The following is a 27,570-nucleotide window of genomic DNA, read 5'->3' as shown; positions in this document are numbered from 1 at the left end:
GGTGAGAAGGACGGAATATAAATGCTGTAAATAAATAAATAAATAAATAAATAATATTTGAATAAATCAAATGCAGAAATAATCCTTAGAATGTGCTTTTGAACTACCACTATTCCCTTTTCCACATAACCACCAGACAATTGGATACATTTCTGCCAATGATGAACAAGTTTTCTGAAGCCGTCACAGAAAAAGTCGACACTCTGTTTCCGCAAGCAGCGTCTCACAGGACCCATCGTTCACAGATCTTCCGATAGACTAGCCCAATGAAGCACAGTATTCACATTAACACAATCAAAATAAACAGCTTGCATTCTCTGGTGAATTTCCTTTGGCGTGACACCTTCTGCTGTCAAGAATTCAGTGACTGCATGTTGCTTAAGTCGCATTGACCGACCATCTGCGCAGGGTTCCATACTTGGCACTTTAACAACACAACCATTCAATGCTAAGGCTTCCCATCAAATGGAACTGTAGAGGAGAATCTACTGAACAAGCCAGTACCTGCCGCATACCAAGACTGCCATCTGTTGAGGAGTTACGATGGTGGAGGCATTACTTTTCATTCAACTCTCGTATGTTTGGCACAGATTTTAACTAGCCATAGGTTGCTGAAAAGAAGAGTGAAGGGTGATATGATCATTAACCTTTCACTCAGTAAACAAACTCTTAAAGATCCCGAGACTTGTGCAACCTCACATAGGGAGATACAGGTTTTTGGGATGTGTGAACCTAAGCCATTTGGGGTGTTCCCAGAAAAGGACCAATAGCTGGTGAAGCTGTTACAACAAGACAGTTTAATGTTTCCTAGAGCCAGTCTAGCACTGGCATTTTGAAACTGCTAAATTCTTCGGCTGGAGAGACTTTAATCTCTCTTCTCTCGGGGATCTCAAGGGAGCCACTGCCAGTTGGAGCAAACATTATAGGCCTAAAAGGGGGAAATTATCAGAGTAGGCATAAAGCAGCTCCCGATGCTCCTGATGCATGACAGATGTTTTCTGCCCTCTCTTGCCTTGGCTGCCCTCTCATTTGTCTGTACAAACTGCCAAGTGACCCTGGGAGCATTTGGAGAGGCTGCCGGAGAGGGTGGGGAATGCATAAAAGGCAAATGACTTTAGAAGCATCGTCTGGAATGCGGCGCATCGCCTTGTTGTTCGGAGCACATCTTTGCAAGACCCTGAGATGCGGCGATCTGAAAAGACACTGTCTTGGGCTTTGCTGGCACCAGCACAATAAAATATTGATGCACTCTTGTTCTCTTAACATCATGGGAAAACATTTTTGCAGATCAAGTAGGGTCACCAAACTGGAGGCAATCAAACCTAGGGGCAGATTGATGCCTCCTGTTCATTGCAAAAGGAAAGGGATGGAAGGGAAGGAAAGGTGATAGAAATAGAAATGTGAATACGAGGGTTGAATGAAAAGTAATGCCTCCACCTTCGTAACTCCTCAACAGAAGGCAGTACTGGTATGTGGCAGGTACCGGCTTGTTCAGTAGACTCTCCTCTCCTCTAGTTCCATTTGGTGGGAAGCCTTAGCATTGAATGGTTGTGTTGTTAAAGTGCAAAGTATGGAACCCTGCGCAGACGGTCAGTCAATGCAACTTAAGCAACGTGCAGTCACTGAATACTTGACAGCAGAAGGTGTCACCCCAAAGGTGGCACCCCATCAGAGAATACAAGCTGTTTATGGTGATTGTGTTGATGTGAATACTGTGCGTCGTTGGGCAAGAAAGTTTAAAGATGTTGAGGCGGGAACATCTGATTTGCATAACTAACAAAGAGTTGGACACCCTGTGACAGCAACCACCGAGTTTCACAAGCAAAAGGTTGACAGATTGATTCAGGACGATCGTCGTATCACTCAGAGAGAAATTTTAAGCATAATCGGCATTTCACAAGAACGTGTGGGTCACATTATTGCTTTGCTTGGCTGTCGGAAGATCTGTGCACGATGGGTCCTGTGAGACGCCGGTTGCGGAAACAGAGTGTCGACTTCTTCCATGATGGCTTCAGAAAACTTGTTCATTGTTGGCAGAAATGTATCCAATTGTCTGGTGATTATGTGGAAAAGTGAATAGTGGTAGTTAAAGAGCATGTTTTAAGGATCAATTCTGCATTTGATTTATTAAAATATTCCCATCCACACCCAAGTAACGAAGGTGGAGGCATTACTTTTCATTCAACCCTCGTAAATAACAGGTTGGGCTGTTCTGCAGTGGGTCATCATCCCTTTCTCCTCCAAGTTGTTTCTGAGCTGAATTCTGCTGAAGCAACTATATCTCCAGTTCTGCCATTTTTAGCACAAGTGCAAACTGCCTCATTCAATTATGCAAAGTCCATTTGTGGGTCAAGTTTACATTTGTTCCTTCAAAAAGAGAGAGAGAAGGTAGGAAGAAGGACAGGTACTATTTAAAGTATGTTGCCATATTTTATTGAGTTCTTGTGAAGATGTGGACCTGCAAGCAGCAACATCGAACTGGGTTAAAGACAGGAAGGGAGGAAGCTTGATGGTGTCATTGCTCTTGTGATTGCATAAGAGAAGAGGGATGGATATTGTGCTCCACAATATCTAGGTCAACTTTGAAGTGTATGTCTTCAAGTCATCTTTTGACTTATGGTGAACCCATGAATTTTGTAGGGTTTTCTTAGGCAATGAATCCCCAGATTGTTGTGGTAATCTCTGAGTGGTTAGACTCAATTCAACCCTCTCTGGGGGAGATTCCACCAAAATCAGCAGAGTAGCAAAAGCAAAGCTTTCAAATGCAACAGTTATTTACACGGGGTGAGCAAAGAGAAGCCTTTGACCATTTAGGATTGCAATGGACTGCAGAGTCTCAATAAAAGTTCAAAAAGTATTTATTCAGGTAAAAAGAACTCCATTGTAGATAGAAAGGCTTGGGAGCTGTCTAGTCTACTCTAGACTGGTTTCTAAGGAAAAATAAGAAAGGAAAAATAACAAACATCTAAATAGTTACATCTTGCCAGAAGAGATGGTGAGATGCTTCTTGTTAGCTTGAAGAACAAAGGGAGAAGAGAGAACCAAAATGGTTCCAACCTCATGGTCCAGTTTATTGGGGCCATAAAAGACATTCTGACCAATGGGAAGTTAGTGTCCCTAAAGATTCACATTTCTACTAACTTCAAAGTAAGGGATGTGACATACACAGGATAGAGTGAAATGTCAGGGGAACGACGGTGGGGTGAGACCCTGGTTGCCGTGCAGAGTGGGTTCCAAAAATCATCATCCCAGTCTCACCTCCTTCTCCAGGCTGTCTTCCCATGCGGAGAATCAGCACTGGTCAATAAACACTCCAGCAGGCGAAGGGTCAATTGAAATCCAACTGTTGTTTAACTTTATTTACATAACTATTTACAGTTGCAGTTATTCACAATAAATCCTAGACACATGGCTGTGTCTCCTTGGCTTCAGAGCATAGCATTCATAGTCCATCTCCAGAGAATGCTCACGCCGAACACACACTAACAGACGACACTCCCCTGCATTCCACAGATCAAGAAGGAAGTCCCGGTCAAACAAACTTGACCCCATTGGTCCTGTGATACGTCAATCAAAGTAGGTTCTTATTAACTCCATAACTACTGAAATGCCTTGCCGAAACTAACACAGAAGGCATTTCTAACAGCCTAGATTGATTTTAACATTTCACACAATTCACAATACCCTGACACGAAACACAGTAAAGCCTATCTGAGCATGCTTTGGAAACAGGGAAAGGATTCCCTCAATCTAACTCTATCATCTATCTAACTACATTTAGACTTGAGTAGTCCAGGATGATTCCCAAAAGGATATTGTGCTCCACAATATCTAGGTCAACTCTGAAGTGTATGTCTTCAAGTCATCTTTTGACTTATGGCGAACCCATGAATTTTTGTAGGGTTTTCTTAGGCAATGAATCCTCAGCAGTGGCTTTGCTAGTTCTTTTCTTTGGAACAGAACCTTCTTTTGCTTCTGCAACATTGTTCTTTGGAACATGAGTTGATGCTTTCTTTATCTTCAGACTTTCTATCTGCATCAGAAGGAGGTCATGATAAGGTTGTTCACATGGGCTGGACTATTATCGGACATGTCCCACAAGATTCAAAACCCATTTGCTAAAGTTAGAAGACCATCACCACCACAGAAGATGAAGAAATCCATGGCTGTGCTACTCATAGGTGTCTTAAAGCTTTCAAGGGAAGAAAAGACTGAAAATGAAGTCTGAGAAAGACTTCTGTGGAAACGTGGACTATTGGCATGAATCAAGATGGCCATCATGAGAAGATCACGAGATATCTTCTCACTGCACCACCAAGGAGAAGTGTCTTGTAATTCTTTCTTCTTTTTGAATAAGAAGGCACGGGCTAATGTGAACACGAGCCATGGAGCAAAACCTCTGGTACCAGATTAATTTCTAAAATATTCTATGTTTCTAGGTGATCAATATATCCACAGCAAGAGTTATCTGCCTTGTTGGAAAGGTTATTGGAAATCCTTTGAATAGGTTATTGTAAAAATCATTTTCTTGTTTTCTGGTGCACATGTACCAAGGTGGTAGTATGCATGGTATGTCACCATAATAATAATTGCATGCATTTATAGGAATTCACCTCTGATGGGCTTCGTTCTTAGTGAGAGTACAAATGATGGCATGATGTTGAAAAGGTGGTTCCTGGACCTTGAAATGAGCATAATGAGGCACTTTTATTGCTGAGAAGATATTTGATTTCTGCAATATGCATTTCCTGTTCTCCCCCAATGCTCTTTCAGTGACGTGTTTTGCTTTCAGGTGGACTTTGCAAAAACAAAACAAAAAACTCAAAATTGTTCCAGTTGTTTTCATGCACAGCTTAATAACTGTTACTTTTTGGGCCAAAGTTCCCAAGATGGCCATTGAGTTTGGCAAACCAAACAAAAATGCTGAACAAACATTATCATGTTGTACATAGGATAATCAGGTTACAGTGAAATCTAGTAACAATGTTGTCCATGTTGGCTGGGAGTTTCTAGAAATGGAAGTCAGTGCTGGCTGGTGGCTTTCATAGGTATTTATTTATATGTTTACAGTATTTATATTCCACCCTTCTCACCCCAAAGGGGACTCGGGGTGGATCACAATGTACACATACATGACAAACATTCAATGCCATATTAACATAGAGACAGAGAGAGACAAAGACACACAGACAAAGACACACTTTCTCCAGCTTCCAGGTTTCTTGAGGGTATGCTCGATTCCGGCCACAGGGGGAGTTGCTTCTTCATCGTCCACTGTGACACCGAGTCCTTTTGATGGATTGCTTCCTCATTCATTTCTGCATGCTGCTGGACGATTTTTATGGTGTTGTAAATTAGTTAAATTAGCCTCCCCGCATAAACGGTATCTAGATTTTCCTACTTGATAGATGCAACTATCTTTCGGGTTGCTTAGGTCAACAACGAGATGGGGCTATTTATTATTTTTTATGGTCGGGTGTTCACTCCGACACGGGCTGGCTTCGAACTCATGACCTCTCGGTTAGTAGTGATTTATTGCAGCTGGCTACTAACCAGCTGCGCCACAGCCCGGCCCGGTACATTTATATTATAGAAGGACACCACTTCAACTGCCATGACTCAATGCTATAGAATCCTGTGAGTTGCAGTTTTGCAAAGCCTTTACCCTACTCTGTCAGTGTTGGTGCCTCACCATACTACTACTACTACTACTGTACTACTACTACTACTACTACTACTAATAATAATAATAATAATAATAATAATAATACTTTATTTATATACCACCCTATCTCCCGGATGGGACTCAGGGCGGTTTCCAATCATAAAAACAACACATCTATATATATAAAATGATAAAGTTGTTTGCGCAGTGACTATAACAACAAAACTAAACATCCCAGAAATACGAAACTTGGCAACACAATGCAAAAGGCTTGCCTCCAGGTTACAACAACACAACCACACCACAAAACCACAATCCAGACCCACAAAACTCACAACAACGCATCATGCGATAACAACACAACTAAATGCCCCAGAAATACAAAACTTGCCAACACAATGCAGAAGCCTTGCCTCCCAGTTGTAACAACACAACCACACCACAAAACCACACAGGACCCACAAAACTCACAACAACGCATCATGACTCTAACAACACAACTAAACGCCCCAGAAATACGAAACTTGGCAACACAATGCAAAAGCATTCCCTCCCGATTGTAACAACACAACCACACCACAAAACCACAATCCGGACCCACAAAACTCACAACAGTGCATCGTGACTATAACAACACAACTAAACGCCCCAGAAATACAAAACTTGGCACACAACTAAACGCCCCAGAAATACAAAACTTGGCAACACAACACAAAATCCTTACCTCTCAGTTGTAACAACACAACCACACCAGAAAACCACAATCTGGACCCACAAAACTCACAACAACGCATTGTGACTATAACAAATACAAAATTTGACAACACAACTCATCCACCTCCCCAATCCCTACATTCACGCTTGGCCTCCAAAAAAACAATTACAATAATAACAGTGACAACAACAACAACAATAAGAATCAACACCATCACAGGCAAGAAACAGCCAGGCACTGAGGCTGAGAGGTCAGTCAGTGCTAAACTGGGCCTCCAAAAAACAATACAGTAGCATCTAACTTATCCAACCTTCATGACCACAACAACAACAATAATAATAAACACCTACACAGGCAAAACAAAAAAAAGACTATTGTACCACAATAAAAATATAAACCGCACTCAGCAGAATCAGACATTACAATTAACAACAAACCAAAGACAACAGGGATCTCAAGCAATTATCAATCAACACAAAAATTGAAGAAGGTAACAGACTTCAAATACTACTACTAATGTGAGTATAAAGAAGGGTGGAGGTCACAGCATCAATACAACCTAATGTAGACTGAACAACACCACCAGACTAAGCCACAGCAACGCGTGGCCGGGCACAGCTAGTACATTATATAGCAACATAATAACACATTATTAAGCAAAGTAAAACAATACAATTATATAGCAATAAATAACACTTACATGACCTAATCAAGGGGACGGGAACCACAAACCCAATATATTAAAATTTATCATTTTAGGCTAGATAAATCTTGTGCAATATATTCAGGCCTAGAAAGCGGCGGTATTCCAATGTAATTACTCAAAAACCTGCCAACACCACCAGGTCTTCAGTTCCTTACGGAAATTGGATAATGCAGGGGAATGCCTGATCTCTTTTGGCAGTGCATTCTATAAATCCTATACTATAAATCCTGTGATTCCATGACATGGAGTAACTGCAGTTTCAAACCGCATTAGTTTTACAGTGTAGATGCAGTTCATGCCAGTGGAGTTGTGAATCCACACTGGGTTTTATACAAAGAGCTCTCCAAGGTGTTGAATGGGTTCAGGACCTTGGAGAACTCTTTTATAACACCAACTAGATGTGCCCAGCCACGCGTTGCTGTGACGAAGTATGGTGGTATGGGAAATAAAGTATTGAGGAATTGGTGGTAGTTAAAGTAAGGGGTAAAGGTTTTCCCCTGACATTAAGTCCAGTCGTGTCTGACTCTGAGCAGATAAGATTATAAATGGGTTATATAGCTATGTGGAAGGCCTTGATTCTACACTGCCATATAATCCTGTTAAAATCAGATAATCTGTATTTTATAGGCAACTAGCTGTGCCCGGCCACGCGTTGCTGTGGCTGTGGCTTATGGGAATGCTTTGTTGGCCAGGTGGAATAGCAGTGAATAGCCTTGCAGCCTCAAAGCCTGGCCATTTTCTTCTTATGGGAATCCTTGTTTGATGAGCTGGAATACAAAGGAATAGACTTGCTGCTTGGAAGGCTGGATTATATGGCAGTGTGGAGTCAAGATAATCCAGTTCAAAGCAGATAATATAAGATTCTAAATGGGTTATATAGCTGTGTGGAAAGGCCTTGAGTCTACACTGCCATATAATCCAGTCCAAATTAGATAATCTGTGGAAGAAGCCTAAGTGAGGCCTAACTGTGCCTGTCCCCTGGGCTGAGTGGGTTGCTAGGAGACCAAGTGGGAAGAGATTAGCCCTCTAAACTGGCAGCAATTGGATAAAAACAATTATTGCTCTCCCTCTAAATAGGACTTTATTTTTCTTTTCTTTTTGTTGTATCAACCTAGTGGCATGGATGATGGGTTGTGTTGTCAAATTTCGAGGTTGGGGGGCCTGTAGTTTTGTTGTTTTGTTGGTCGCCGTGATGCCATCACTCATTTATATATATAGATGGGGAAGAGGCCTAAGTGAGGCCTAACTCTGCCTGTCCCCTGGGCTGAGTGGGTTGCTAGGAGACCAAGTGGGCAGAGCTTAGCCTTTTTACTGGCAGCTATTGGATAAAAACAATTATTCCTCTCCCTCTAATTAGGACTTTATTTTTCTTTTCTTTTTGTTGTATGAACGTAGAGGCATGGATGAGGGGTTGTGCTGCCAAGTTTAGTGTTTCTGGGATGTGTAGTTTTGTTGTTTTGTCCTAGGCCGAAATTTCATTACCCTTTTATATATATATAAAAATGGGTTGCGTGCATCACTGATGCGGAAGCCACCAGCAGTCACTGGTTCCGGTTCAAAAATATATCCTGTCCCCCAAGTTTTGTATGAACGACAACTCTGCTGCCCACCAAACTGATGCAACCTCTTTCTCCCCAGGTGCCTCCCAATCCTCTGTCGTCCGATGCAAGCCAGGCGCCAACTGCCCCGGGGCACAGCGTGGCATCCGGAGGCAGCTTTCCCCATTCTCCGCTGTGGAAGATTCTGCTGCTCCCATTCTAGAGCTGCAGAGTCGGAGTCCCTCTGGATTTTGTCGGCACGGCAGAGGAGAGAGGCAGAACAGATCAGGTAGGCACGCCAGAGAGGCTCCCCAAGACTTTCCAGTGTGCTTCCAGATGCCCATGGAAACACTTCTGTAGGGATTTCTAGACCTTCCAGCATTATTTTCTTTTTTAAAAACATTTTATTTATAGTTTTCCAAATACAGTAGAGTCTCACTTATCCAAGCTAAACGGGCCGGCAGAAGCTTGGATAAGCGAATATCTTGGATAATAAGGAGGGATTAAGGAAAAGCCCATTAAACATCAAATTAGGTTATGATTTTATAAATTAAGCACCAAAACATCATGTTATACAACAAATTTGACAGAAAAGGTAGTTCATTACGCAGTAATGTTATGTTGTAATTACTGTATTTACGAATTTAGCACCAAAATATCATGATATATTGAAAACATTGACTACAAAAATGGCTTGGATTATCCAGAAGCTTGGATAAGTGAGGCTTGGATAAGTGAGACTCTACTGTACATAAAAAGTGTGGGAACAAATACAATAAGCAGGAAAAAGAAAAAGAAAAGAGAAAAAAAGAGAATATATATATATATATATATATATATATATATCGGAGCCGGCCCTGGGTATTTTTCAAGTGTAGGCGAACAGAATTTTGGCGCTCCCCCAAAAAACAATCACTGAAAAATAAAAGCGTTGGATAAGCAAAAATGTTGGATAATAAGGAGGGATTGAGGAAAAGCCTATTAAACATCAAATTACATAAAGATTTTACAAAATAAGCACCAAAACATCATGTTTTACAACAAATCATCAGAAAAGGCAGTCTCGACTGCGCCCCCATATGTTTGGCACCCGAAGCGACTGCTTAATTCGCCTCATTGTTGGACCAGCTCTGATATATATATATATATATATACACACACACGTACATATATATCTATGAGTATATTTGTGTGTGTGTGTGTGCATATATATATATATATATATATATATATATATATATATTGACGGGTACCCACTCCCTACCCTTCCAGATCCTCTGCATAGCTAAATCAATTTCGTGCTCTTCTGAGCATTGTAACTGCCGATGCCCTTGTTTCTTATGAGCCGACGATTGTTATTAAACATGTCCAGTCTGTTTTTTTCCTTGGCGGGTTGCTCTGTGAAATTGTTTGTGTTAGTAGGTCCATGTTTCTTATGTCTAAAAGTTTCAGCATCCATTTCTCCATTGTAGGAATTTCTTGCGTCTTCCATTTTTTTGCTAGGCATATCCTTGCCGCCGTAACCATGTATATAAAGTCTTTCCGTGTTGGAGTCCATCTGAAAGTCCGTTATTCCTAGCAGGAAATATTCTGGTTTTATATCAAAAAAATGTTTTTAGTGTTTTCTCCATTTCTTTATGAATATCTTGCCAATACTTTTTGATTTTTTTACACCTCCACCACATATGTATAAAATCACCCTTGTGTTTCCCACATTTCCAGCATTTCCCATCACCTTTCCCTTTGCTGAATTTAGCTAATCTTACCGGCATCAAATACCACCTAAAAAATAGCTTGTACCAATTCTCCTTTAGTTCCGCCGCATATGTAAATTTAAGTTTTTTCCTCCATACCTGTTCCCACTCTGAGAGATTTATCAAATTATTTTCTAAGCAGCTAATGCTGAAAGCTGGTCACCGAATCACACTGGAGGACCTAGAGCTTCCTAGAGAGAGCATTTTTGAATCACATCCATGAATAATCAAATCTGCAAATGTGGAGAGATGACTGTAGTGTGTTGTGATAGCCATTTTGTGATTGGCCCTCTCTTCTGTTGTGGAGATGGAGTTTTCATGGGTAGAACGGATAAATGGATAAAATACCGTATATACTTGAGTATAAGCCGACCCGAATATAAGCCCTATAAGATCCATATTGTCTGCTTTGAACTAGATTATATGGTAGTATAGACCCCGGCCCCTTCTACACTGCCATATGATCCAGATTATCAAAGTAGATAATCCACATTATCTGCTTTGAACTAGAACTAGAATATATGAGTCTGAAGGTAAAGGTACCGTATATACTTGAATATAAGCCGTCCCGAATATAAGCCCTATAAGATCCAGATTGTCTTCTTTGAACTAGATTATATGGTAGTATAGACTCCGGCCCCTTCTACACTGCCATATGATCCAGATTATCAAAGTAGATAATCCACATTATCTGCTTTGAACTAGAACTAGAACATATGAGTCTAAAGGTAAAGGTACCATATATACTCGAGTATAAGCCGAGCCGAATATAAGCCGAGGCACCTAATTTTACAAAAAAACCCCCAAAAAACAAAAAAAAAAACTGGGAAAACATTGACTCCAGTATAAGCTGAGGGTGGTAAATTTCAGAAATAAAAAGATACACCAGTAAAATTACATTAATTGAAGCATCAGTAGGTTAAATGTTTGTGAATATTTACATAAACCTCAAATTTAAGATAAGATTGTCCAACTCTGATTAAATCATTATTCTCATCTTCTTCGATGCAAATGTGCTTATGCATCCTTTTAATAATAATACAGGAAAATAATACATGTAATAATGATAATAATAAATACAGGAAAATAATTCATGTAATAATAAATAAAATAAAATAATACAGTACCAATAAAAGTACATTAATTGAGGCATCAGTAGGTTAAATGTTTTTGAATATTTACATAAAGCTCAAATTTAAGATATGATTGTCCAACTCTGATTAAATCATTATTCTCATCTTCTTCGATGCAAATGTGCTTATGCATCCTTTTAATAATAATACAGGAAAATAATACATGTAATAATGATAATAATAAATACAGGAAAATAATACATGCAATAATAATAATAATAATAATAATAATAATAATAATAAATAATAGAGTAAAATAATACATGTAATAATAAATAGAGTAAAATAATAAATGCAATAATAATAATATCAGAGTGAAATAATAAATGTATTAATAATAATAATAAAATAGAGTAAAATAAATGTAATAGTAGCAACAATAATAGAGAAAAATAATAAATGTAATAATACCAATAATAATAGAGAAAAATAATAAATGTAATAATACCAATAATAATAGAGAAAAAATAATAAGTGTAATAATACCAATAATAATAGAGAAAAAATAATAAGTGTAATAATACCAATAATAATAGAGAAAAATAATCAATGTAATAATACCAATAATAATAGAGAAAAATAATAAACGTGCCATATATTCTTGAGCATAAGCTGACCCAAATATAAGCCAACCAGGACCCTCAGACAAGTATAAGCCGAGGGGGGCTTTTTCAGTCTTTAAAAAAAAAGGGCTGAAAAACTAGGCTTATACTGGATTATATACAGTAGTTGGGTTGTTGTCTTGCCTAGATGTTCACGGTGAGCTAATTACATTCAGGAGATCAGCATGGCTCCAAAGACCTTCTATGGATGACCCAGTCCTTCCACTGTTAGTCACTTATTAGAAGAAGACATCTTCGAGTCAGGTTGGATCTTGGGAAGCTCCACAAATCAGCTTGGCTCAGTCGTGCCAGAAGCACAAATCCTTTTCATCTCATTCAAACTACGAAGAAAAGTGGAAGAACAGAGAACACTGGGAGAAGAAGCTAAAGGAACACCCATCTTTGATGTTCAGAAAAGGTCAAATCCGGCTCACCGGGATCACATTAAAGAAGGTGTAAAGGTGTTTCTTCAAATGTGGTTTTTTCCCACCCTCTTTAACCCTGTGAAAGTGATAAGTGGTGCCAAATCTGAAGAAATTGGATTCCTTCTCTTCCCTTTGTTTTCTGTAGACCTTTAGGGAGATCATCTCTGAATTGTGGATGGAAGGAGAGCAGGCCAAACAGAAGCAATGAACAACATTATTGTAGTGTAGATTTAGATTCATTTATCCCCAGGAAGACTCCGTGAAATTTGCAACGTTTCTGGTCCATATCACCCTTCAGAAATGTTGTCAAAGACTTTCATGGCCAGGATCACAGGGTTGTTGTATGTTTTCCAGGCTGTATGGCCATACGTTTCACCCACATCTACGGCAGGCATCCTCAGAGGTTGTGAGGTATGGAGAAACTAAGCAAGGAAGGTTTATATATCTGTGGAAGTTCCTGGTTTGGGGGAAGAACTCTTGTCTGTTGGAGGCCAGTGTGAATGTTGTAATTAATCACCTTCATTAGCATTAAATGGCCTTCCAAGCTTCACCTCCTGGCCTGGGGAAATCCTTTGTTCAGAGTCGTTAGCTGCCCATGATTGATTCCTGTCTGGAATTCTTCTGTTTTCAGAGTGCTGCTCCTTATTTACTGTTCTGATTTTGGATGTTTTTTTAAATACTGGGAGCCAAATTTTGCTCATTTTCATGGTTTCCTCCTTTCTGTTGAAGTTGTCCACATGCTTGTGGATTTCAATGGCTTTTCTGTGTAGTCTGACATGATAGTTGTTGGAGTGGTCAAGCATTTCTGTGTTCTCAGAAATACAGCCCGGAAAACATACAACAATCCTTCAGAAGATTTTCCCCCTGCAGAAGATTTACTCTGTCCCTAAGTACAGTAGAGTCTCACTTATCCAACACTCGCTTATCCAACGTTCTGGATTATCCAACGCATTTTTGTAGTCAATGTTTTCCATAAATCGTGATTTTTGGTGCTAAATTCGTAAATACAGTAATTACTACATAGCATTACTGTGTATTGAACTACTTTTTCTGTCAAATTTGTTGTAAACATGATGTTTTGGTGCTTAAATTGTAAAATCATGACCTAATTTGATGTTTAATAGGCTTTTCCTTAATCCCTCCTTATTATCCAACATATCCGCTTATCCAACGTTTTGCTGACCCGTTTATGTTGGATAAGTGAGACTCTACTGTATCATGAACTCACAAAGATATTCCTGCTTTCATCACCTCCTATTGCCTGAGTATTTTATATATAATGTAGTAAGTTTGGAAATAAAGAAAAAATATTTTAAATATAACCACAAAGCTTTGTTTTGACTTAAGAAAATATTAGGAATATTGACACATTCGTTTTATTTTTGTTCTTAAAATAGATTTGAAATTGGGCTTTATGTCCAACAGCTGAATACGTAAATCCGAGGCAGCATCCAACTTACTCCTATATTTGCTTTTAGTGTAAGCATAAGCTAAAAGGCCTGATTCCAATTGATTGGTGATCATGAAGGGGAGGATTGCTCTAGTAAGTAAGTACGGTATATACTCGAGTATAAGCCGACCCAAATATAAGCCAAGGCATCTAATTTTACCACAAAAATCTGGGGAAAGTTATTGACTCGAGTATAAGCCAAGGGTGGAAAATGCAGCAGCTACTGGTAAATTTCAAAATTAAACTAGATCCCAATGAAATTATATTGAGGCATCAGTAGGTTAAAGGTTTTTCAATATTTACCCTATTTTAAAGAAAAACAGTAAACTAGCTCTGTAAGTGGAAAAGTAGGGTCAACAAAAACAATATAGTATTAACAATAAAATAACAACAACAAAAACAACAACATCATTTGTACCCTGCCCTATCTCCCCATGGGGACTCAGGCCAGCTTCCAACATAGAAACAGGCAAATATTCAATGCCTATATAAACATTGCAGAGCTAGATATAGATCTATCATTATAGACACTAATTTCACATATGCATTTTCCCCTGAAACATTTGCAAATCCCCTCTCTATCTATGTGCATTTCCCTCCTGCAATATTTGCAAGCCCTATATATTTATGTTTATATCTATCTAGAAATCTCTGTGTTTGTGTGTGTGTGTGTGTGCATTTCCCCTGCAATATTTGCAAGCCCTATATATCTATATTCATATCTATCTATCTATCTATCTAGACATCTCTCTGTATATAGATAATTATATCTGTATAGGATTTGCAAAAACTTGCAAACATGTGAGGTGAAAATTCATATATAAAATAATGAATACACATAGATACAGATATACAGGTACACTGAAATCTCTAGATATCTATATGTTTATAGGATTTGCAAAGACTTGCAAACATATAAGGGGGAAATTCATATATAAAATTAATGTATATAGATAGATAGGTAGATGGATACAAATATTTAGGTACATAGGGATTGCAAAGGCTTACAGGGGGAAATGCCTATATATCTGTAGCAGAGATTAACAAATAATATTTCAGAAGAAAATGCTTTTATAAGATTAAAGAGTGTATATATATATATATATATTCTTCCTGACTTGCAAGGGCTTCTATCCCTTTTCAAAATATTCCCTTGTTTAAGAGTGAGGGAGGCTTTGGAAAAGAAAACAGTGATAAGGGAGGGTAAGATGAGAGATAAATATATCATATATTGCAAGCAATGGCCTCCAGGCTCCGCTGCCGGACCTTGACCCGATTATAAGCCGGGGGAGGCTTTTTCAGCTCATAAATAAGGGCTGAAAAACTCGGCTTATCTTCGAGTATATACAGTAAGTAAGTAAGTAACTTTATTTTTCTATCCCGCCACCATCTCCCAGCAGGGACTCAGGGCAGCTAACACGGGGCACAGGCCCTAAAGCAATAAACAAAGTAAAGTGTTCCCTCACTACTGTTACACCCCTAGGCAGCGAGAGCACCTAAAACCAACACAAAGACAAAAAACAATATAATATATTTATTAAAGCAAATAAAGTTCCAAAAGGAAATGAGCAGCAAAGTTGAATAGGCAATTGACCTTTCAGGAAAGATCAAAATGAGTCCAATAAGTGAAAATCTTATGTCCAGTATTAGAGTCCAAAGTCCAGAAACCGAAACACACTCAAACTCGGCTTGAGTATTGAGTGGGGAAAAGAGCAAGTGGCAAGAATAGTTCTCCGGAATAAATGTCCAAAAGCAGGATTTCAGGGCAAGGCAGGAACTAGATGTACAGGAGCTGAAACGCAGTCCAAACTTGGGCAAGGAGGTAGACCGGCGCCCGGTCTACTCAAGAGTAAGTGCACCTTCGGCCCGCTTGGATTTCAAGAGCTAGAGACGATGATGCTTCTCAGTCTGAAGTAAAGTTGTCACTGCGAAGGAGAGTTCTCAGCGCAATACTTTTATTGAAGTTCATAAGCTCCCCCAAACCAGGTGCCTGACTCCCTAAAACTTCCCAAGAGAACTGAGCTTGTCACAGTTACTGCACCAGGTGTCTAACTCCCAAATTCTTCCCAAGAAAACAGGGCTTAGCCATAGTCACCATGCTCCGCTAATCTGGCGCTTCTCCGCAAGCTTTGTGTTTGTGATCTTTCTGTTTGTACAAATGCCCTACGATCAAACACTAAACTTTCCGGAGAATCTGGGAGAGCCAGCACCGTTTCAAGGGCATTCTTAATTGGCTCTGGCTCGGAGATGTCAACATGAGGCATCTGGAAAGGAGTTGAATCTTGCTGACGTGGGAGAAAACCAAAATCTTCTTCTTCCTGGTCAGAAATGGCCACAGGGTCAGGGGCCAAAGGTGCCCTAGGCATCACAACTACTGTCTGGAATTCCCCTGCTTTCTGAGTGTTGTTCTTTATTTACTGTCCTGACTTCAGAGTTTTTAATACTGGTAGCCTGATTTTGTTCATTTTCATAGTTTCTTCCTTTCTGTTCAAATTCTCCACATGCTTGTGGATTTCAGTGGTTTCTCTGTGTAGTCTGACATGGCGATTGTTAGAGTGGTCCAGCATTTCTGTGTTCTCGAATAATAATCTGACAAAGGAGTCCTCCAGGCAGGAAGCGGCTAGGCTTTGAAGCTGAAAGGCCATTCAATGTTAATCAAGGTGGCCAATGGCAACATTTCCACTTGTCTCAATCAGACAAGAGTTCTATCTCTTACCCTGGACATTCCACAGATATATAAAACCCATTTGCCTAGTTTCCAATAGACCCCACAACCACCTGCCATAGATGTGGGTGAAACGTCAGGAAAGAATGCTTCTGGAACATGGCCATACAGCCTGGAAAACTCACAACAACCCAATCTGGGGAGGGGAAAGAAGATGGATAGGATCAGGCAATTTTTTAAATTGTGATTTGTTACCGTCTTGTGATGTTGCATGTAATTTAGAAATCCAATGAAAAATAATATTTCTAAATCAAAGAAAGAAAGAGAAAACCACTCTGATTGTCTTTAGCCTTTTCTTTGATACGTTGGTCAAGTTGTGCCATGTCCAATGAAATGGAATGGGAAGCTTTAGGACTGATAATAGGAAACACTTCTTGTGGTTTCCTATGATCCGTGGCATAATATCGGCAGCTGCTTTATAGCACAGCTAACAGTTTGCCCATTTAGGTCAGTCCTGTCTTTTATGGCCGGAGGCAGCTCTCTGGAGATTCTCAGGGGAGGGAAAAACTTGTGCCGTTGCCTGGTCTCTGATCTTTTGTTATTTAGAGATTTCAAGAGGGACTTCATGTGTGCAAAGCATGAACTGTAATAATGAGCAGAGTTCTATTTCAAGAAGAGAGTCAGGAGTCCTCCTTTGCACTTGAATGTTTTTTGCACAAAGGAATGCATTTTGCATCCGTTCTGCTATGGTAGAAGGAGCCAGCTTGGTGCAGGTTGAGTCCTAGAGTTGGAAGAGACCCCAAGGGCCATCCAGTCCAATCCCCTGTCATTCAAGAACACACAATCAAAGCACTCTTGACAGATGGCCATCCAGTCACTTAAAAATCTCAATGGCAGTAGGCTCCATAATATGAAGCAATGTATTTTGCTACAACAGCTCCCAGCATCAGTAAGTTCTTCCTAATGTTTAGGTGGAATCTCTTTTCCTGCCATTTGAATCCATTGCTCCATTGTGCCCAAGTCTCCTGAGCAACAGAAAATTTTACACTTGTTGAATTATGTGTCTGTTGTACCCTAACCCTAACACCTTCCTCAATGTGATATCCTTTCAAATATTTAAACATGGCAATCGTATCCAATCTCAGCCTCCTTTTGGACTAGGACCTTGTGTGATCTCAGTTAGAATTCCCTTTAATGCCATGAAAATCCCTAGAGTATCAGATACAGGCTTCCTCAGTTGAAGTTACAAAGATTTATTTAAGAAAAGAGAGGCAAGTTACTATATTCCAGTTATGGTTGGAACTGCCAAGCATCGTAAGTGCCATATATTTTTTTGGTAACATATTTCAAGTACAGTAGAGTCTCACTTATCCAACACTCGCTTATCCAACGTTCTGGATTATCCAACGCATTTCTGTAGTCAATGTTTTCAATAAATCATGATATTTTGGTGCTAAATTCGTAAATACAGTAATTACTACATAGCTTTACTGCGTATTGAACTACTTTTTCTGTCAAATTTGTTGTAAAACGTGATGTTTTGGTGCTTAATTTGTAAAATCATAACCTATTTTGATGTTTAATAGGCTTTTTCTTAATCTCTCCTTATTATCCAACATATTCGCTTATCCAACATTCTGCCGGCCCGTTTATGTTGGATAAGCGAGACTCTACTGTATATCACATGCTATTTCCCCAATGGTCAAAATGCAGTATATGTTATACTTTTCATGCTCCTTTCTCTCATTGGCCAGGTAGACAAAGCAGCTTTGATTTGAGAAAAACCTTGAGTTACTTTGCTTCTCATAACTCTGTCTAAACAAGACAGACCTGCATTGCTAAGAAGTGAGGCTTGGCTGTAGCAGCCTGCTACCAAACAATAATGTCCTATTAAATAGTATTAAACATTATTCGTCAACTCTGTTACACAGATGAGCATTAAAGCATACAATATCTAATGTTAAGTCAATGTAACATAAGCATATAATGAAATAGCTGATGCATGATTTTTGTTGTTGGGTTATACATTTCATCATTTCCTAATTGAATCTATCATAAAAACATGGGAAAAAAAGTTTATTAAACTGCAAAAACTTTGTTTTTGAGAGAGGGACATCCTGCAGCACATTTTGCTCTAGTTTTTCTCACTGAGTCCCAATTCAACCCAGTTTGTGACAGCCACAAAAACAAAGTTTCTGGGGTAGAACTACCACTTTCAAAGTAAATACTGCACAATTAAACAGAAAATAACACTTTCAAACCAGGAACAGATTTTTTTTTCAAATTTGGTTACGTAGTGTTATGGGATGAAGGTTCATTCCAAACCCCAATCTCTAATGTGCCAGGGAAGAGATATGTTGCATTTTTTAAAGACGGTGTGCATGTGGATAGTGGTTGATGGTTCCTAATCAACACCTGTGAGCAATAAGAATGACAAGCCATTCTATTTTGCTTTGACATCTACATTTTTGGCAGCATGGTGTAGTAGTTTGAGAACAGGGTTCAAGTCCTTGCTTAGCCATGGAATCTCATTGGGAGACCTTGAGCGAGTCATATATTCTCAGCCTCATGATAGTGTCTCCACATGCCAGAAGCGATTTGAAGGCACAACAACAACAATAGAAGGGATCTGTCCAAGAAGGAGCAATCCAGCGCATAGGCAGTAGGGTTTGTAACAGAGAATTAATGCAGTTTGGCACCACTTTAACTACCATGGGAGCCGTAGTTTTGAAATGCCTTTAGCCCTCTCTGTCAGAGTGCTGGGATGCTTTTTGTCCCGAGTTCTCCCAAAATCTGCTGCCAAATTCATAAGAAATTACAAAGAGACACAGACCCCCATTTACACTACCATATAATGCATTATACGGTGGTGTAGATGAGAGGAAAGCTAGCATTGTGAACAGCAAAACATAAGGATGTGAAAAATAGGCTACAAGAGGAGATTGCATCCTGCCTTCCTACCCCTTTCAACCTAGAGTGCATCTAAACTTCAGAATTAATGCAGTTTGAGAGCCACTTTCACTGCAATGGTTTCACAAGCTCTTTAACCTTCTCTGCCAAATAGTGCTGGTATCTCACCAAACTACAAATCCCTGGATTCTATAGCACTGAGTCATGGCAGTTAAAGTTCTGCAGTGTAGATGCATCCTTAGTTGTAGAAAATGCCGTTCCACTCTCCACATTGAAGAAATATTTATTCTTCCTCTTGGACAAAGAATGGGAAAGTGCCATCTTATCCAGTTTCCAAGTAGCCAAATGTATTGGGCACAGTCTGGTGAATAAAATAATACAGTGAATCTATCACGCACCCCTGTAAACAACATTTTGAGCAATTCCATTTCCCCTAAGCAATGGCAAGCAGTGGCTTGTGTCAGTGAAATAGTAAATCTTCTCCTGGTTCGAGTATGAACTTTAAAGGAGCTATCCAAGGTGATGAACATATTGATTGGACAGGAAGCCCCCAGATACTTCGACCCATCCTGAAATCTACCATTCTAATACTACTATTGTTATTTTTATTATAATCTCCAAACATGCTCCTATTACTGAGCTATGCAGATCTCAGTTGGACTCAAATCTGCATAGCTCACTTTTTGGGGCTGTTGCAGATATCAGAATGCTCTACTGGTTATGCAAGGACCAAATGGTCCCGCCAACCCAACTTTTAGTTGATGTAAGACTATTTGCTAGCAGATGAGGAGCAGGATGTGATGGTGAATCTTCTAGTTTTGTCCTATGGCTGACCATACAGCAATGAAGCAAAGATTCTGATGTCTTTCCTTGCAGGAGAAGAAGGGACCCAAGGCCATGGTGAGAGCGCCAGCCAGGAGAGCCGCCCTCAAACCCGGTGCGAGTCCTGCACGTCCACGTTCCTCAAGATCGTCTGGGGATTTCTGATCATTTTGTCCGTCTCATCCTCTTGGGTCGGGACGACGCAGATCGTCAAAATCACATACAAAAACTTTGACTATCCGTTTTTCATGACGTGGTTTTCCACAAACTGGAACATTATGTTTTTCCCTGTTTATTACTCGGGGCACCTCGCAACTGCACAAGAAAAGCAATCTCCAATCAAAAAATTCAGGTAGGCCTTGCAAATAATATTGATGGATCTTTTGACATACAATAGGTCTGCATATTATGTGAGTTTGTGTTATATGTTAAAACTCCTTCCATGTTCAAAAGTCAGGGTAGCTCAGGCATGGGCAAACTTCGGCCCTCCAGGTGTTTGGACCTCAACTCCCACAATTCCTAACAGCCTATGCCTGTGGGAGTTGAAGTTCAAAACACCTGGAGGGTTGAAGTTTGTCCATGCCTGGGATAGCTGGTGACCAAATTTTGGGAATAAATGAGTCCATATGCAGATACCCTTCTGTCCAGTGAGAAAGAACATGAAGTCATTTCTCGGTCGAGAGAAATGCAGTTGGAATCCCATCACTCCTGTCCATCAAGAAATTATTGTGTTGTTGTTTTTTTGGTCGTCTGGTATGCAGATAGCCTTTGGATGCTTCTATCTGCCAAGAAAGGACATGGACCTATTTCCCAGCAGTTATTCTCAAAATAGCTCACCTTTGTCTGCCAAAGAATTAGTCTATTTTCTTTTTTGGCAAACAGGGCTTTGGTCACTTCTGCTGAAAAATGAGCCCATTTTCTTTCTTGTCTTCTTTTCTCTTTTGCTCTAAAATCACATTAAAGACCTCCAGTGCATGAAAACACAAGACCAAAGCTCTGTACTACTCCAAACATCTCAATTTCCTTCTGCAGCTACTCTCAGAATGGAGACAGAAAGAGACACACCTTCATTGCCTGTCACCATCTGGAGATAGTCTGCCTCCAGTTTCTTCTGCAGTTCTTCTCAAAATGGTTTCAGGATGTGAAGTCCTATTTCTACCTGTTGCCAGAAGAAAACAGGAGCAATGGCTTTCAGTGTCTGCTCCCATTCTTCAGAGGCTTGGCTATCCCCTGCTTTTTTGCCTTTCTCCTTTTACCATCAAATAACATTTTCTTACAATAATCTTTTAATGGTGCCTGTACATCCAGCAACAGAACAGAGAGTCCTTCTCACTTCCCTTTCTCCTGTCAAATTTCTGACTGTATTGGAGCAAAAGCTTCCTGAGAAAAATTCAGTAGGTACTGGATGTGTCACTAGCCCCCTTTCCCCCATCTCTCATACACTATATATATATACACTATATATATATACACACACATATATACAAATACAGGTATTCCAAAACCTGAAAATATCCAGGCATTTAAGACAAGAGAGATTCAACTTGTATCTCAGTTCTTGTTAAAATGTTAATCAAACCAGATTGAGAAGAGGTGCATCGACATTGTAGAATGATCATATCATCATAGGCAATCCCTTGTAGTCGGGTCTGATTGTCTTCCAAGGGTAGAGTCTTGGTTGGTGATGGCTCCACAGGTGATTGTAGAGACCTGTTGTTGTTGTTGTTGTTGTTGTTATTGTAGAGATTCCATTGTTTTGCACTGATATGGCATTGGGAGCTGTGTGGTGGTGGTGTGGAGGGATGGGTGTGTTGTTTTGTGGTGTGCGTGGGGGAAAGCATGTCATTTCGTTGTGAAATAGCACAATCTATATAAATAAAAATGTAATGTCTGTTTGTGAGGGACCTCATATCTCTAAAACTGCTTCACTGATTATTTGGAGATGTGGACACAAAGTCGCATTCAAACTGGCGAGTGTTTTAAGGTATTCACATACCTACTATTACACACCTGTCACACCTGAGAGAGGGAAAACCATGGTTTGGTTCACAAACAGTGCCATCTGCTGGACAAACAAGCAACAGCCACTGTACTACAAATGACTGTTTAAGGAAGGAGGAGAATGGTGTGTGGAGAAGGCAAGGACTGAGGCAAAACCAGAAGTGGTGAGGAAAAGGGAAGGGAGGAAGGTTAAATTGCCTTTGTGTCTGTCTGTCTCGGTCTCTGTTTGATGTGTTTATGGGCATTGAATGTTTGCCCTATGTGTGTATAATGTGATCCGCCCTGAGTCCCCTTCAGGGTGAGAAGGGCGGAATATAAATACTGTAAATAAATAAATAAATAAATAAATCTATCTATATTTACACTCAGAGGAAATATTTAGAATTCTGCAGTATACGTATAGAAACGGATTGCTTCTCACATGGACAATAATATGTTGTATGTTCCAGTCGCCAAACCACACAATCTCTATATCTTCACAAACAATGGAACAACCACAAATATTGCCTACCCACAAGCATTGTGAAATCATATATATCTGAACCCTGTTCTTTCTCTATCCTTTCTTTCGCATTTAACCAGACTAGGCCACAGCAATGCGTGGCTGGGAACAGCTAGTGACAAATAAAGCTATTCTAATCTGGATCTGCATGGTCTTTCCAGGGCCTCTTCTACACAGCCCTAAATCCCAGGATCTGGTCCCAGATTATCTACCTGTAAATCCAGCAATAGAACAGAGATTCCTTATCTCTTCCCTCTCTGACCATACTGAAGCAATAGCTTCTTGAGAAAAACTCAGGAGATACTGGATGTGTCACTAGCCCCCTTTCCCCATCTCTCATGCACTTTATATATGCAAATACAAGTATTCCAAAAACCCAGATTATATGGCAGTGTAGACTCATATAATCCAGTCAAAACAGATAATCTGGGATTGGATCCTGGGATATAGAGCAGTGTAGCTCCAGCCTCAATGAGGATATACATTTCCAGGTGGAAGGTGGTCCCAACCAGGGTTTGCTTGAGGCACCTTCATGCAGTTTGACAACACTTTCACTGCCTTGGCTCAGTGCTGTGTAATGATGGGAATTGGAGTTTAACACGCTCCCTAGCCTTCTCTGCCAAAGAGTCATGATACATCACCAACTACACCTCCCAGGATTCTATAGCAATGAGTCATGTCATTTAAAGTGATGTCAAAGTGCATTAATTCTACGGTGTAGATTCAGCCAAGGTGTCTTTATTTATTTACAGTATTTATATTCCACCCTTCTCACCCTGAAGGGGACTCAGGGCGGATCACATTATACACATATAGGACAAACATTCAATGCCCATAAACACATAGAACCGAGACAGAGACAGACAGACAGACGCAGAGGCAATTTAACCTTCTCTGAGGGGATGTTCGATTCTGGCCACAGGGGGGAGCAGCTGCTTCATCATCCACTGTGACCGCACTTCCTCATTCCAACGTCGTAAATTAGTTAAATTTGCCTCCCCACTTTTTATTTATTTATTTATTTATTTGCAGTATTTATATTCCGCCCTTCTCACCCCGAAGGGGACTCAGGGCGGATTACAATGAACACATATATGGCAAACATTCAATGCCAACAGACAAACAACATACATTAGACAGACTCAGGGGCATTTTTAACATTTTTCCAGCTTCACGATTCCGGCCACATGGGGAGCTGCTGCTTCACCGTCCAGTAGTGGCTGTACTTCCTCATTCCTTTCCTCGTGTTTTGCTGGCAGTTTTATGGTGTTGTAAATTAGCCTCCCGCATAAAGCGTCCCTAAATTTCCCTAATTGACAGATGCAACTGTCTTTCGGGGCTGCATAGGTCAACAGCAAGCCGGGGCTATTAATGGTCGGAGGCTTAACCCGACCTGGGTCAGTAGTGATTTATAGCAGCTGGTTACTAGTCAGCTGCGCCACAGCCCGGCCCCACTTTTATAAGTGGTACCTTATCTCCTACTTGATAGATGCAACTATCTTTCGGGTTGCTAGGTCAGCAATGAGCAGGGGCTATTTTTTATTTTTAATTGATGGGTGTTAACCCTGCCACGGGCTGGCCTTGAACTCGTGACCTCATGGTCAGAGTGATTTATTGCAGCAGGCTGCTCACCAGCCTGTGCCACAGCCTGGCCGCCCTTGGAGACGTCTTGCAGACGGCATGGTCTCTAGCCAATCAGGGTAGTGCGATGTTTCAATTTAAAATAAATAAATAAATAAAATTTATCCATCTATCTAAATTGCTTTGGCAGATAGCATCATTGTCATGCAAACTGCCAAGCTGGGACAAAGCTGTGCACCCAAACGTACCCAAATGAGCAAAGAAAATATTGTATCTCTTTCCCCCATTTGACTGTGCTATGACTTTTCCACCTCTTTCCCCACTTTTCTTTTTCAAACAGGGAATGCAGTCGGATCTTTGGGGAAGACGGTCTGACGCTGAAGCTCTTTCTCAAAAGGACAGCCCCATTTTCTATTCTCTGGACTCTGAGTAATTACCTTTACCTGCTGGCTTTGAAGAAACTCACAGCCACGGATGTCTCCGCGTTGTTCTGTTGCAACAAAGCCTTCGTCTTCCTCCTCTCGTGGATTGTATTGAAAGACAGGTTCATGGGTGTAAGGGTAATGACCTCCCCAGCTTCTTTTCCTCCTTTTTTTCTTTCATCTTTGTGCTTTCCGTCATCTAATCAGGATTTGGGAGTTATACTGTTCGAATTCACCATAGGTTGACAGACACATTGAAGTCACATGCATATATATCCAAGACACCAACATTATTCCAGCATTTGTAACTCTCCACTCTTCTGCGCTTCTGGCACAGCCAGAAGCGTGGAGGCCTTGGCCCTGGGCCCATAACCCTTGTCTTGGGGATGATGGTTTGCAGAGTGAATTCCAAAAATTCATAATCCCGGTCTCACCTCCTTCTCCAGACTGTATTCCCATGCTGAGAAACAGCACTGGTCAAACAAACACTCCAGCAGACGAAGTCCAACTGTTGATTAACTTTATTTACATGTCTATTTACAGTTTGCATTTCTCGGCTTCAGAGCATAGCATTCATAGTCCATCTTCAGTGAATGCTCAAGCCGAACTCCACACAGATAAGATAAAACACATTCCTCTGTCCAAAGGAAGTTCCAACCCTCAAAGGCCGGAAATCAAGCCTCATAGGTCACAGCAATCACAACAGGCTGTCAGTCAAAACTAGCCTGCTGTTAACTATTTCATTACTGAAAAATACACACTCTTGCTCATCAGCAGTAAACACTTGATTTACATTTCATAAAAATACAACCATACTCCAACAGATTCCTCTCTTCTGGGCATCACCCACTTGCCAGAAGTAATGACTGAACAAGCTTCCTATTGAACCCAGAGATTGAACCACCACCTTCTTGCTGTTACTTCTCCTCTGTAGCGGATTGATGATGATAAATGGAAGCTCTTACGTGTGCCCACAATCCAGAGTCACCTGTAGAACAATAACATGCCACTCAGGTTTGCTGAACAAAAATACAGGAACTTTACTGATTCCAAGAGATCAAAAACAGTACTATTTACAATGTTCCCTCTGATCACTTACAGAAGTCTACAGTTATAAACAATCCTTTCTCAGTCCACAAATCCGCTTCAGAGAAGAATACAGTCCTGGTTCTTCTTCCTCTTTTCTCAGCAGCAAACAGGCCTCAAGATAGTAAGGCCTTTTTGAGTACATAACTCTTCACTAGCAGTACTCAGTCAGCACTGAAAACTTGTCCAAACAGGTTCTGCAGCAGCAGAACAGAAACAGTACCAAATCAATCCCCAGGTCTTTGCAGGCTCAGGCAATCGGCTTCATGCACTTCATTTTCGAGTTAACACACACAGCATAGTGCCTTTGCAAACCATGACATCCTCTCCTCCAAGTCCCATGCATGGCAGAAGGCTAAGTGTTAAGATTCAGAGTGTATCTACATTGTAGAATTAATGCAGTTTGGCATCACTTTAACTGCCATGGGTCAATGCTGTCGAATCCTAGGAGCTGTACGTTGGTGAGACACCAGCACTCTTTGCCAAGGAAGGCTTTGTAAAACTATGGCTTCCATGATTACATAGCACTGGGATGTAGCAGTTAAAGTATCAAACTGTGCTAAATCTACAGTGTAGATGATCCTTTAGTCCACCAGGGTTATGAAGAACAGTCTTTGGGGCACATCTGATTTGCAGGATGCAGTTTCAGGAGCTCTTGGGGAAAAAGTTCTTTTATGGTGTAGGATCCTATATTGTTTATTACAGGTGATTTGGTTAACCTGGACTAGTATGGCTCCTTCACCCTTTCATTTGAATCTATCTATGGTTGGGATGCTTAGACCTAAATAATAATAATAATAATAATAATAATAATAATAATAATAATAATAATAATAATAATACAACTTTGGGTGCCATGCCAAAAGATCTCAGCCGGCATTTGGAAAAATAGACATTGACAAAATCACGATCTGCCAACTGCAAAAGGCCACCCTACTGGGATCTGCACGCATCATCCGAAAATACATCACACAGTCCTAGACACTGGGAAGTGTTCGACTTGTGATTTTGTGATACGAAATCCAGCATATCTATCTTGTTTGCTGTGTCATAATAATAATAATAATAATAATAATAATAATAATAATAATAATAATAATACAACTTTATTTGTATTCTGCCCTATCTCCCCAAGGAGACTCAGAGCGGATTCCAACATACAACGGCAAACATTCAATGCCAACATACAATGGCAAACATTCAATAAAGACTTACTTGGCTGACTAAACATCTCAGTTTGGCAGAATTGGATAAAGTATCTTGCCTTTTACAAAACAGATCAATACAAAGATTTCAAGAACTGTCAGCTGTTTTTGACTTATTTAAAGAAAACTTGGGAAGATTGACTGCTAACAATTTTTATGGTAAATGATTAGGAGTGGCGGAAAGAAGAACATTGACAAGACAAACGACATTGAATAGAACTATTAGGTGGAGGCATGATTTTTCAATATGTAAGGCCCTGTCTGCATTGTCCTATATGATCCAGATTATCTGCTTTGAACTAGATTATATAGTAGTATAGACTCCGGCCCCTTTTACACTGCCATATGATCCAGATTATCAAAGTAGATAATTCACATTATCTGCTTT

The 27,570-nt window shown here is 40.1% G+C and overlaps 1 protein-coding gene across 5 annotated transcripts in view; it reads left to right on the top strand.

Moving 5' to 3' along the window:
- The window catches only part of slc35f4 (solute carrier family 35 member F4), a 227,834-nt gene that overhangs the window by 190,872 nt on the left and 9,392 nt on the right, over positions 1 to 27,570 (top strand). For 2 of the 5 annotated variants that reach the window (XM_062968650.1, XM_003225789.4), the window contains exons 2-4: positions 8,725 to 8,913; positions 20,440 to 20,737; positions 24,810 to 25,029. In XM_062968650.1, coding sequence (XP_062824720.1) covers positions 8,725 to 8,913; positions 20,440 to 20,737; positions 24,810 to 25,029 — 707 coding nt within the window. The remainder of the gene's footprint in view (positions 1 to 8,724; positions 8,914 to 20,439; positions 20,738 to 24,809; positions 25,030 to 27,570) is intronic. The other 3 variants (XM_062968652.1, XM_008118350.3, XM_062968651.1) reach the window with 2 other exon arrangements.

The sequence above is a fragment of the Anolis carolinensis genome, chromosome 1 (genome assembly GCF_035594765.1).
Source record: "Anolis carolinensis isolate JA03-04 chromosome 1, rAnoCar3.1.pri, whole genome shotgun sequence".
Taxonomy (NCBI): Eukaryota; Metazoa; Chordata; class Lepidosauria; order Squamata; family Dactyloidae; genus Anolis; species Anolis carolinensis.
Note: the sequence above shows the minus strand (reverse complement) of the source record. Positions and strands in the feature narration are given on the sequence as shown.